Consider the following 13,685-nt stretch of genomic DNA (forward strand, 5'->3'; position numbering starts at 1 on the left):
TATTTAAGAAGCTTTCAGGTGTTGCGAGACCTTTTGGCAAAGGACAAACAGTGAGAAAAAATTGCTATAGTTAGAACTAGTATCTATCAATTCACTTGTTCATTGGGAGAGGAGTAGAGACCAGGATATTTGATCTATGACTCAGCCATAGATGTTTATACAGTATGAAGAGGGAAAAAAAATCTAGATTTAGCCAGATGTTAGAAGTGGACTTCCTGTACATAGCCCGAGTGTCTCACCAAGGCAGTTGTATTTTCTGGGCCACTGAATGACGGGCCTTGCATATTCATGAAAAACTACCATTTGGGGTTCCTTTGAAAAAACATATTCCTCTCTCATACAATACATCCCTACCTTCTTTTCTCCTCCCTCTCCTCCTTCCAGCCCTCTTTCTCCTCTCCTCCCCTACCCCTGATCCACTCCTTCTCTGTTTTCCTTCAGAAAACAGCAGGCCTCCTGGGGTGTCAATCAAACACAGCATAACAAGTTACAACAAGACAAGGCACAAACTCTCATATCAAGGCTGGATGAGGCAACCCCGTGGGAGGCAAAAGAGTCAGAGAGTTATTAGGGTGTACAATACATTGGAGGACACAATATATTGGGGGACACAGAGAACCATTGCTCTTATGGGAGTGTAACACATTTTTGTTCGTGCCAGTCTTTCGAGATAAATATTTTATCTATGCAGCAAGAGAGAAGAGCAGCACATTTGACTGTCTTGGGGTTCCTTTTTTATGGTGGTGAGGATAAGCCCAGTGCCTTGCATGTGGTCAGCCAGTATTCCACCCCCGTGTTACGCACCCAGCTCAGGATCCTTTTATTAGGACATCATTCCATGTGAATTAAGAACCCATAAGGCTGACCCTGTAGCATGAAAGGAATTTAACTCTACATGGCACCAAACTGGCTCCCAGACAGCAACACTCTTGCTGCGTTAGAAGCAGAGCCACGGAAGTGGAGGAGCCACTTCCTGTAGCTCTGAAGGACTCTTGGCTGGCCAGCCCTTGCCCCTCCCCCATGCTGCTCACAGGGCCAGGGCACAGATGGAAATAAGAGGAAATGGGCAAGGAAACAGAAAATGTAAGTAGGAAAGTGAAGGAAATGGAGGGGCAAAGAGGTTAAAAGGAACAGAGAGGAGGAAGAGTGAAGTCAGAAACTGTCAGGCTACAGAAGAGCAGTAACAAGTAAAAACCAGAAGGTGCCTGTGCATGGGCTCATGGGAACTTGTGGGATTTGCTGTCAAAAGCCAGACTTCCAGTCCTAGCTCTGGAAGTTTGTTACCAGGTTTTCAGAACCTTGATTATTCCATTTGTAAAATGGGACTAGTGAAACCATTTACAAACTGTGAAGTAGATCATCCAAGCCAGTGTTCTGTGTGTGTGTGTGTGTGTGTGTGTGTGTGTGTGTGTGTGTATATGTGTGTGTGTGTGTCTGAGCGTATGTGTATGTGTATATGTGTGTCTCTCTGTGTGTATGTGTATGTGTGTATGTCTGTGCATATGTGTGTGTGTGTGTGTGTGTGTGTGTGTGTGTGTGTGTATTGTTCCTGAACCCCCAAAAGCTTTCTGTTCACAAGAGCTTGCTATTGTCAAGGCACATCTGTTCATCTGAATGTGTACTTTCTTCATCATCCTAGCATGCCTGTGCAGGGAACAGATGTTCTGGTACTAGGAGTCTACAGACCTATCCCTCACCAGCCAGGTGGTCTTTTCTAGTTTTTCTGTAGTTGTGTTTGCAAATGGATATACCCTGGAAAGAACCAGCACTTCACCAGTAGGTCTGGAAGCTACACCCATCATGAAGCCCCTTTCTTTCAATCAAGACTCTATCAAGCCCCTCCCACTGGCCCTCTAGAACTAATCAGAGACGCCTCAACTCCCTCCAATCTTGCCTTTTCCATCTTGATTTCAACTTTAATTTTTAATTACCTGCTCTTATGTGTCATTTGAAATGGATTTGCTATGCCAGAGACTCTCCAAATAAATGAGCTTCTAAATTGGTCTTTATGTAATTAGACAAGAACTCAATTATTTCCAACATTCGAGCTATCTGAGACTTAGAGAAAAAGATGCTTTCAGCATCAATAGTTTAAAAGTCTACTGCTAGGTTATTGCATTAAAACGACAACTTAAAAGATTTTGTTTGAATTATATTGCAATAGCTAGACTCTAACAAGTTTCCATTAAGAGGACGGAGTGACTCCTACCCAAAAACGCATTGTGTATCTGTTCTTCGTCTTATTAAAAAATCAGTGCTTGGTATTTATCATCAATCTCAAGCCGGTAAGATTACAGTTTATTATCACAGATACTGATTAACTAGTCATTTCTCTACATAAAAAGCCATGATGTGCTCGCTGGAAATTCTCCGTATTCAGCTTATTTTCAGCTCTTTTTTTTCTTATTAAGCAGTGCTAAGCACGAGATTTTTATCTTTTTTTTTCCCAAAAAGATGAGTGTAATTACAATCTTATTTCATAAATTTTAAAATGCATTTGATTCATCATTTACCTATTTGTGAATTTCAACCCATTTTTGCAGTGTTGCTTCATTTCTATGCAAATAACATGATTTACATTCGTCGGGGCCGTGAATTAAGTGCTCCTGGTGATTTCCATATCGTTGTTATAATTACAGACACACTTTCCCCTTCATTGTCATTGTGTGTCACATGTCGTCACAGCCCCCTGATCCGCAGAGGAGAGCTTCGTGATGCTTAGATATGAGGCCTAGATCAAGGCACCTCATTGTGATGTTCCAGTGAAGGAAGGCAAGGCCAGGGGCTTTAGTTCCAGTCTCAGAAGCTCTACAAAGCAGCCATGCAAATGCCATCTTGATGGCTACAGGTCCAGCAGGGCTGTCTGTAAGTAGTGCTGCTTTTACTTACAGGCACCTTCTCCCCTCTTCCTGCTCCGCGAGCTGGTCTCTCAAAGCCCACGCTTCCCACTCCAGCACAACACTTGGTTTTTTTCTCTGCTCTCACACATGAAGTTTCTCTAAGAACCACTCACGTGTCTGTTTGCTCATCCGTTCATTTGGTCATTCAGTAAGTGTTTACCAAGTTCCAACCAGGTACCAGACCTAGGCCGTGACCAGACAGATGGAAATCCCGTCCTTATTAAGAGACATTCCAGTGAGACGCCCTCGCCCCTGGGTAGAGCCTAGAAAGGGGGTGTTCCATCTCACTTACTGAAACGCCCTCATTCTTCAACGCTATACCACCTTCTCCCGTATGTCTTTGTAGATTCACTAGCCTCTCCAGTTCTGGAGGCAATTATTTTCTCTCCTCTTTCTCTGTTTTCATTTCTGACTGTCATGCTGGTATGGAATCTACTCTGTACTAATAGACTATTCACTTTTCAGCTTATATAGAATTCCATTGTGGTTATTCTAATTGTCATAACAACCCTGGAAAACAGTCATTATCGTGTGCATTTCAGAGTTGAGGTAACAGGAACCTCTCCATCCATTTTTCTTTCCTGCATAAACTCTGTGAGCATCAATTGTTGTGGGCTGCAGGTCTAGCTCAGGGGCAGGTATTTGGCAGGGGGAGTTCATATTGACAAATAAAGACATGATGCATGGAGTTCATCAGATTACCCCACAAATGAGTACGAAACTACTGAGAAGGTTAATAAGGAAAAACTCATGGTCACAGTAGGATTACATAATAGAGGCACAACCAGGTAAAATCTAGGAAGGACTCTTCTGATGTCTAAAAATAGGAGTCAAGAAGTGGTGGCGGCTGACGGGGACAGACACTTGGGGAGTGATCCACATAGAGGAACCCATGTGGGCAAGAGCTTGAACCTGAGCCTTCTGATTCTCTGAGCCGTACATAGGTCTTTCTTTCATTGCTCTGACAATGCTATGCTCTCATGATGTCTTTCCTTTTGTTGGATTATAAACTTTATGAAGAGAGAGGTCGGGGCTTACTTTTCCTCCTTTATAGTACCTGTGGCATACGGCCACAGCAGGTGCCCAGTACTTTACTAAATTAAATAAATGGAATTGAATCAATAATAAATAATCTTATGGTTCCCACTCATATTTTAGTTCTAGATACAAAAGTAAAAAGCTGTGTGGGAAGGCAGGAGGGTACAGCATCTTGATTCCCTCTCCTGACACCCAGTCTCCATTTCACTAGACATCCAGCCTGAAGGAGACAGAGCTGGCTTCTGAGGAATGACCAAATGTTGACAAACAGCTTTGAGGCCTTATTCTTGGGAACACAGGGCCATCAGCAGGGCTGGTTTCTGATGGGGCCTTGTCACGTCCTCACCTCCTCACCTAGCCTTTTCTGTTTATTTACACTTCTGCTTTCTTTCCCTTATCACATATGGCATCATGCTTACCGGAGTCGTGTGCCACCTGTGACCTCGGTTAACCTTAGTCACCTCCTCCAGGCCTCATCTCCAAATAGACTGGAAACTAGGGTTTCAGCATGTGAAATTGGTGTGTGTGATTTATTTCATAACTCGAAGGTACTTAACTCTTTCCTCACTGCCTCTGCAGGACAGTGAGGCCTCCACAGTTTCTTCCTCCTTGTGTAGACTAAACAGGGTGGTGCATGTCTTTGGAGTGCTAGCGAGGAGCCTGATGGCAGCAGGCATGCCCATGAGCTAACTCTTGGTGTCTGCCGCTCCAGAGATTTTGGAGGATTAGTTAGTTTACCCAAGACTCGCTGTCCACTCCGAAAACAACAAACAAGCCCAAACTCCCAGTGAAAACCCCAAAGACATGTTGGGCTGTTCTGGGTTTCCTTCCCCCTCTCCTCCTTCCCCTCCTCCTCCCTTTCTCCCTTCCTCCTCCTCCTCCCCTCTTCTCCTCCTCCCTCTCTCCTCTTTTTCCTCCTTCCCCTTCTTCTCCCCCTCTCTTCCTCTTCCTCCCCGCTCCTTCTCCTCCTCCCCTTTCCTTTCACACAGACCCCTCTGTCATATAACTTGGTGCTTTGTTCCTCCTCGTACTTTTTGGTCAGTGTGTCTTGGCAGAACTGAGACACTGGCCAGTCTATGATTCCTCCAATACACAGGGCATTCTCTATACACTTTCTGACTAAAACCAAAATTCCAGCTAATGCCAACCTTTGAGCTAAGTATCATTGGAAGATGAGATGAGTCTATCATAAACACCCACGCGGTAGAGGTCACTATTTTACACTGTACTGAACTCACCTCTAAGAAAAGTCCTCTGTTTTTAATGTCTCTTTGGACCATTAGATCGGATTACTTTTGATCTTAAGGCCAGCTCAGAAGCCCATTTTGTGTGTGGAGCCGAACTCTTACGCCACAGACGTCACAGGACTGGCCTAAACTGGAGAGCAATTATATTGCTTTTAAACTCCAAGAGTTGAAGTGGTTTTAGGAAAAGTTTAGAGTATGATAAGCAACAGACTCCACTTCATTTATTTACTTATCAAAGTTAAACTGGTATTTCCTGGTTCAAAAGGATGAGTTTACAAGAATTAAAAAAAAAAAAAAAAAACGCTGCTTCTTCGATTTGTCCGCCCAGGTCAAACACAAGTCTTCTCTGTACTTTCACCTTCTGGGAGTCATTCTTGAGTGGTTTGTAAATCTGCTCTTTGAGGTTCAAGGATTGATCAGGTTAATTCTTTTGTTGCAAAGATGTAAACCTGTTTAACGAGACCGAGGTATCAAAAGTTCAGACCTTCTAGACCAGTGGCTCTCAGCCTTCCTAATGCTCTACCCTTGAATCCACTTCCTCATGTTGATAGGTGGGCAGCGAAGGGCAGACAGGGGCAAGGATCTTGAGTACGCTGACAATGTAGAGGAAAGCTCACTCAGAGGAATCAGGATGCTTACCAAGATGTGAACCTTTGAGCTGGACCTTGGAGCATGGTTAGGCTCTAGCTACGTGACCACCAAGGAGAGGAGTGAGGGAGTGTGTTCCTGACCCAGGGAACAGCAGGAAAGAGGAGTTTTCTCTTCGCGATATCAAATACACCAAACCCAGGTACAACTACTGCAGCTTCTTCTTGTTACCTCTTGCATAATTCAATTAACTCAGGTATCTCCAAGGCAAGTGTGTGTGTGTGTGTGTGTGTGTGTGTGTGTGTGTGTGTATGTGTGTGTGTGTGTGTGTGTGTGTGTGTGTGTGTGTGTGTGTGTGGTGAGGATGAACCTCAGCTCTAATCTACATTCCTAGTCGTTAACTTTCTGGGTTAGGCTTCCATCATCATCATTCTTAGCCCCCAAGGTTTATCAGACATCAAGTGGGTGCCTATTTATCTTTCAGATAGCAGTTGCTCTTAGGATCACACCAGTCTCCAAGGGAGCTATGTGATACCCGTTCCCCAAGCTTGTACACCTACTTTCATTCTATGAGAAATACATCAGTCAACTGCAAAGGAAATGATTTCATTTGGGGTCATGCTATAAGGGCGCTTCTTTAATCCCACCTATCTTAATAGGTCAGTTACCTCTGTGCACACTTAATGCATGTGGTCAGTGTTCTTCAGCTTTTCACTGTACTCTCATTGAGCAGGGTCTCAGAACACCCCACCAAGGCCAGCTTACAGTCAGGAAACCTTGTTTGTTACTTCAGTGTGATCTAGGAGAAATAGGAGAGTGGAGAACCTTCCAAAGTCACTGTGTTGATAGTTTAGAAATTATTTTGTTTTCTCTTGAAGGGGGTGTGTCAGTGAGACTGTTCAAGAAAAAGTGGATTTTGAGTTCAGTCTTGAAACATAGGGGTGGTTCCATTCATTAGATTTCCTCATGCTCACAGGAACATACAGTCCCTTGAAATACATGAGGTTTGTTTTCTTCACTGAAATTGCCAGCTGGACTGAAAGGTCATGGCAAACTCTCTCTCTCTCTCTCTCTCTCTCTCTCTCTCTCTCTCTCTCTCTCTCTCTCATGTGAGAACGTGACTCTTCCTGTCTGGCTTTGGTCTTTGTGTTAGTGCCTTGGATTTCTGTTCAGATTCCTTAATAAATGACCACAAATCTTTGTCTCTCAAGACCCAGTGGCATTGTACGTCAATTTTTAATGATATACATTTCCATCTAGAATGTTCATTAGCTTTATAACTCACAACATTATACAAAATGATATTTTGCAGGAGGAATTTTAGCCTGATGACTTCTCTTAACTTCCTGGGGGTTTTGATGTCTATTCCCCAGGATGAATTCAAAATTTATTCTTGGAAAAAGGTAATGTGGATCTCCTTGTCAGCACTGAGCAGAACGTCTGGTCTCACTCCTGACCACCCTCTCATTACAGATGAGGAATACATCATAAACAGAGCCATACGAAAGCCAGATCTAAAGGTAAGTAAACGTAGTCTCTGAGATGCCAGAGAATTAAGGAATTGTTTATTTCATGTGTGTGAGTGTTTGCTTGCATGTACATATGTGTGTAATGTGTGTGCAGATGGAGTACAAAAGTGGCAGTTGAATATCTTAGAATTGGAGTTACAGATAGTTGTGAGTGCTGATGTGGGCCCTAGGAACAGAACCCAGGTCTTCTGTGGGAGGTACTCACTACGGGCTACTCTTAAAGCATCATTCCTATTTTATAATGTGTGTAACAAGGCTAGTGAAGGTAATCCTTGATGGATATACTAAGGAGTTTGCTTATTTCTGCAGAAGACCTCAGTTTGAACCGTGCTGTCCAAACGTGTTGGGGTTGCTCCCCTTTGTCTCGTTAAATGAGGACTGCCTGGGCTCTGACTAGTTCACACTCATATTAAAACGTACTTTTATGAGGCAGAATGTTCTCTTTCGCAGTTATACCCACACAGATAGCTGTTTAAATTAGCCTTTGAAGCTAAGGTCGAGGTTTTGAAATGAAAACAGTCAGTTGCTGAGCACCTCTCTACTGTCATCAGCCAGCTGTCTTGAACTGCCAACATAAACATACGCAAGATGTCAGTCTCCTCCGGGGAGCAGGGCCGCATCTGCGAGGTGGCTTTTCAGCTGAGAATGAGGCTTCCCAGGTCAGCCTTGTACGTGGCTGCAGGGTTTTTACTGCCCTGAAATATTAGCACCTTTAATAGTCCATAAGGCAAATGAAGAAATCCCCAAATAAACAGAATTCAAGTAAGGGCAGAGGTCCCCAAAAGGAAAGTTTTGATATCCAGTCTTGATGTCTTTATCATGTTAGTATATAGGAGGTTTGCTAGCTACTTCCTTCTTGACTCTTAAGTTTCCAATTTAGAAAATGAAAGTCATAATTCTCTTTCTGCCTTTTTATCGGGGCTGCTATGAACCTCACATACAGAGTCAAATATTAAGGCGATTTGTGGACTATAACAATCAATATTCATAATAAAGTTGGAAACTTCCATTAGTGTTAGAGTGTTAGGTGCAGCCATGATGACATTGGTGACAGTGGAAAGAGCATCCCAAGGTGACAGTCATTTAGGGTCTTCAAAAAAAATGGAGACAGGTTTTCAAACATTGATGAAGAGGAGGCCTGGAGGACTACATTGTAGGACTGGTAGCAAAAGGAAGACACTCTTATATATGTTCCAAAGAAGTGAAGAGCCAGTAGGTGGGGGAGCTAACTATTTGAATTCCTGAGCAGAAACCTGAAAGTCACCCACAGCAGATGCCCCATGTCCTAACTTCTCCTGGGGTAAAGTTCTAGAAAATGGGCAAATAAGGAAACTCACCTGCCAAAGCCATGCCTACTGTCCTTTGCCAGCTTCTGGCAATTCTGAGGGTGACGAAGGAGATAAAGTCCGGGCAGAGAAGTTGCTGGTGGGACAGTCACAAAGACTCTCCAAAGGTCCATTGTGGACTTTCAGAATTGTCCAAAGATAGCCGACCATTCCATTTTACAGCCTGAGGTTAAACTTACCAGTCACTTCTTCATTTCCCTTTCCGCAGGCTTGGTTGGTGGGTATTTTGTATCTATTATGTTGTCTCTTTTCCAGTCTGGTTTGATGTGAACCCAGTGTGTGTCAGGGGGCTCCTCCTACCCACAGTTTGTCCCTTAAAACGTTTCCAACACAGATCATCAAATTTGTAGAGTTAAAAACACAGGCAACCCTCACTTTGAGCACTTTGAATCCTAAAGTCATGGGACTTTCAGATTTACTCTGAGGCTGGCTTGAATCATATCCTGTGAGGACAGAGCCTGAAATGCCAGAGCCAAGATTCCAGCTCCTAGAGTGACATAATCAAAACCATTGTCAGGAGCAAGGTGAGGACGACTGAAGATATTGTGTGATGAGCACTAAGTAGAACCACAGGGGACCTTCAAAGGGAATTTAAATTGTGAAGGAAGAAACTGGAGGTTCCAAACTGGGCTGTGTGGGCTAACAAGCCCCAGGACTGGTTACTTTCAAATGTTCTTTGCTCCCTGTGTTTGACAGCTTATGGAGGACGGATTTTTCCCAGTGGCAATTTGCTCCAATTTCGTATGGAAAAATCAATTGGAAATAGACATGTTTTCAAATAGTTTCTTTTGTAACGAACCTCATTGGAATTTTTACAAATTATAACATTTAGCGCTTTTGCTTGACTTCCAATGAGAGAGACGGGGGAGGGGAGAGAGAGAGAGAGAGAGAGAGAGAGAGAGAGAGAGAGAGAGAGAGAGAGGGAGAGAGAGAAAGCTATACGATCATTGTATAGAATTACGATTCAGTAAGGCTTTGGAACTTAGAGATTTAAACTGTATTTTCTAGTTGACATGTGCTTTTACATAACAGTCATTTATTTTACAAAAATGTATTGAATACTTTTATTACCCACCAGTTAGAGGCTTTCCCCAGCTTTAAAATATACCTGATGGTTGACTATGACATTCATAAAAGTAGAATACACAGAAAGGAGCTGAATGGAACTTAGACCTAATCTGGTCAAATGCTTCAGTTTATTCCTGGGGAAACTGAGGCACAGGGAAAGTTAGTTGACATTCTCAAGGACACAAAGAGAGGCACAGCCAAACAGGAAGCCTCAAATGGCGTCCCTCAATTTTGGCCACACATTAGAATTACCTGGGGAAATTGAAAAATACTTATGCTCAAAGCACACTGTGGAAAGATTAAATCTTGGCCACGGGACTCAAACTTTAAAGCTCTCTAGATGCCTCTAGCAAGTACCCTGGGGGTGATAACCATTGCTCCACAGCAAACCAGGAGCCCCACAGTTTCTCTTTGTGCTTACCAGGTCGCCAGTTCTTGGAACTTGTATCACATAAAAAAATTGCTTAAGGGAATCAGAATAATGGTCACAAGGTCACCTCTTTCTCGGAGCCCTACTCCCTGGAGTACAATTGGCTGCCACAAGGTCTTTTCTCTCCTTGTAGGCACCTTGCTCCCCTTCATCAAGTCTTCCGTAGGCTGCTCTACAAACCCATCGTCTGCGAGGCAAGGATGTCTCTGACTTATTCTAGCATCTGGACTGCTTATCATGTAGCCTTAGTTTACCTCCCCAGCCTTACCCTTCATTCTACAGTCAAACAGGACCATTCTCTTGCCTCTTGCCTTTCGACTAACTGGCATATGGTCTCGTTGACCTACTCTCTTCAGTCTTCATTGGACCAAAATTCTTCCCACCCTTTAACATTGCAGTTCTGATGCTATCTCTTCCATGATGCCTTCAGCCACCTGTCTTTTCTGTATTTCTGCAGCATTTTAACTTCATTATATATACTTATATATAATATCATATTATTTATTTATTAAATATGTTTCTTTGGCCTATCTATTGGACTATGAAACAAACATCTATTTTGTAATTTTTTTCCTCATTAGTTTGCAAGGTAGTGAAATGTGGAGACTGGGTTTCATTTATTCACATATTTATCAGTATGGTGAAACATGCTGACCAGATGATGACTGCTAATCAAAATGCTGTTCATGTGGTGGAGGAGACCAGGATGGAAAGTTAGGAAATGAAAAAATTCTGAGGAGCATCGCTAACTTTGCTTCTTCCAGAAATGTCTCTTAGTCCCCGGGTTGCCGTGCATACTCCAATCTTCAAACTGTAGAACTCTTGTAATACATTTTTTTCTTTTTGTAGGTGAGATACATAAAAGTGCAGAAAATAAGATATGTTTGGAATAATTTAGAAGGACAGTTTCAGAAAATTGGGTAAGTTGCTTCAGCAAGTGTCTCCAAAGAACGCAGGCATTGTCTCACAAACATCACTGCTACTGGATTCTTTTTATTGTTTTAGCTCCCTGGAAGACTGGCTCAGTTCTGCAAAGATTCATCAAAAGTTTGGACTAGGTCTAACATCAGAAGAACAGGAGATCAGGTACTACAATGCACTGTGTCTATACTGGCTCCAAAGGGCTGAGATTGGTTAGCCAGGTAGCTCTACATGGTCTTGATTCACTAATAGCAGAAAAGGTGTGTCCCATGCATGACCTCATATATCTTCAGAGCAATCTTTTTTTTTTTTTTTTTAATGGAGTCAGGGGGTAGGACAGGTATGACCACCAATCCAACAGAAGAGATATGCAGTGTGAGGCTGAGAGAGATTTCATGACTTGAACAAGGTCACAAAAATGGAGACAGACAGACAGACAGACACACACACACACACACACACACACACACACACACACACACACCATTGCATGTGCATGCACAGGCACACACAGTGGGGGGAACTGACTGAGCTCCACATAATAGCATGTATAGTGATTTGGATCAATGTCATGCAAGGTGTGTATGGAGCTCCACAATCCAAATCAATCACTAGGCACAGAAACAGGGTTTTGAGAGGGCACTTGACTGTCCAGAACCTGTGCCTTTGAGCAAATAGCTTTTTCATTTGGGTCTTAATCCCCTCGTCATAAATAAGGAAAGGGCTGCAGAGATGGTTTGGCCACCAAGGGCACTGCACTTACTGTTCTTCCAGATGACCCGAGTTTGGCTCTGAGCATTCAGTTCAGGCTCCTCACAACCACAAGTAACTTCAGCTCCAGGGGATGCAATGCCCTCTTTTGGCCTCCATAGGCACTTACACACACACACACACACACACACACACACACACACACACACACACAATCTTAAAAGCGGAGGATAGAGACCTATTCCTGGTTTTTGGAAGAGATGGAGCTCATTGCAGCCTCATTTTTTTCCCTGCATGTTTGTAAGCAATGCAGAAATTGCAGTAGGTCCCTTACCCCTACTGAAGCAGAGTCTTGTTTTAATGAGATTACCCAAATTATGAGTGTTTACACAAAAAATGGAGGACGATAGCCTATGCATTTTGCAAAGCTGTTTTATCTGAGGGTCTAAATGGGAGGCACAGAGAATGGTTAGTAATATCCATAAGAAAAGTATTCATAAAGTGCCGTGTCTCTGCATAATCAAAGCAACACAACTCTGGATTTTCAGTTAGTAGGATGTATAATTCTGCATGTTGAGCTCTTTCAGAGAATCAAGGACTTTTCTGCTCACATTAAAACAAATATTCAGCCTCACAGAACTCCTGAATATGAGCATAAACAATAGGTATGGTATTTCCCCATCACTAAAAATATTCTACCTTCATGATCTCCCCATTCCATTTCCATGGAACAGTGGAGGAGAGAGAGTTGAGAACATATGAGTTCTGAAAGCATTTGAGAGAAAGTAGGTAATGTTAGATATCAAAAGCACCATTTAGGGAAATATTTAGACTTCAGGGAGTATAGTTCAATGGAAGCAACATAATCTGGTTTACTGCTTTTGCTCCTGGGACCCCCTCACACTCTTCAGTTACTTTGAGACACATGGGTGGGCTATGTAACAAGAAATACTTCGATTGACCTGGGAAATGAGAAAAGGAATATAGAATAGACCTTTTCTCTAAATGTGCGGGGGAAGGGGGTGAGATTTCTTTCATTGCTGTGACCGAGTAAATTGTGGTCTCTTCCCTGCAGGAGGTTAATATGTGGACCTAATGCTATTGATGTTGAAGTCACACCTATCTGGAAACTACTCATCAAGGAGGTAATTTTTCCAGGACTTTGCCTGGACATTGGGGAGAAAGTGATGAATCTTTGCTCTGGCCAGGTGGGAATCCAACTTGTTAATAAGTGACTACAATTTGTGAGCTTCTTTAAGAGAATGCCAACTCTGCTTTCTGGATACATCGTGTACTCTTTTCCTTCAAGCTCTTTGGGCACACTGTACTTCACAAGGCGGGCTGTGACTCTCATGTGTCCACTTCTTATCTGAAGACTCAGATGAATGCTGGGGTTTCCCCCTTTTTTAAAACACTATGCTGCTTATCCCATTTCAATTCTGTGAAACTAAAATCACATTTATTTTAGGAAAAAAGTTTTCTTAGACAACATATGCAATTACCTAAACATTCAAAACTGTAGGGAGGAAACCATATTTGTTTAGCCTCTCTGAGGTCTTCTGATCTCAATGTGTACGAGAGGGAAAGAATGGCTTAACCATCACTTAGTAAGATAAAAATGTTCTCTTGTGCTTTTATTGTGGGGTTTATTATTTTGAAACCGTATAGCAGTCCTCTGTGTCTTACTGATTGATATTCCATCTCCATTCATCTTTGCCTTAAAAAGGCTTCCTAAATTCGAGATACTTTCTTGATATTTCTAAACACGTTTGAGAATGACAGAAGACCAAGCAAATTGGTTGAGAAAGGTTCTGTGGGCTGCCTCCCTTGCCCGAAGCCAGGATTCCTGTTCCTGTGAGGCACAACATATTTTTAAGTCAAGCAGGACTACAACCATTGATGCTGAT

The 13,685-nt window shown here is 42.7% G+C and overlaps 1 protein-coding gene across 3 annotated transcripts in view; it reads left to right on the forward strand.

Annotated features, from left to right (window-relative positions):
- Window positions 1–13,685, forward strand: part of Atp13a4 (ATPase 13A4) — a 125,496-nt gene that overhangs the window by 51,107 nt on the left and 60,704 nt on the right. Inside the window, exons 3-6 of one of the 3 annotated variants that reach the window (XM_059277258.1) lie at window positions 7,147–7,293; window positions 10,996–11,066; window positions 11,152–11,232; window positions 12,854–12,923. In XM_059277258.1, the coding sequence (XP_059133241.1) occupies window positions 7,147–7,293; window positions 10,996–11,066; window positions 11,152–11,232; window positions 12,854–12,923 (369 nt within the window). Of the gene's footprint in view, window positions 1–7,146; window positions 7,294–10,995; window positions 11,067–11,147; window positions 11,233–12,853; window positions 12,924–13,685 lie in introns of those variants that run through there. The other 2 variants (XM_059277259.1, XM_059277260.1) reach the window with 2 other exon arrangements.

The sequence above is a fragment of the Peromyscus eremicus genome, chromosome 12 (assembly GCF_949786415.1).
Source record: "Peromyscus eremicus chromosome 12, PerEre_H2_v1, whole genome shotgun sequence".
NCBI lineage: Eukaryota > Metazoa > Chordata > Mammalia > Rodentia > Cricetidae > Peromyscus > Peromyscus eremicus.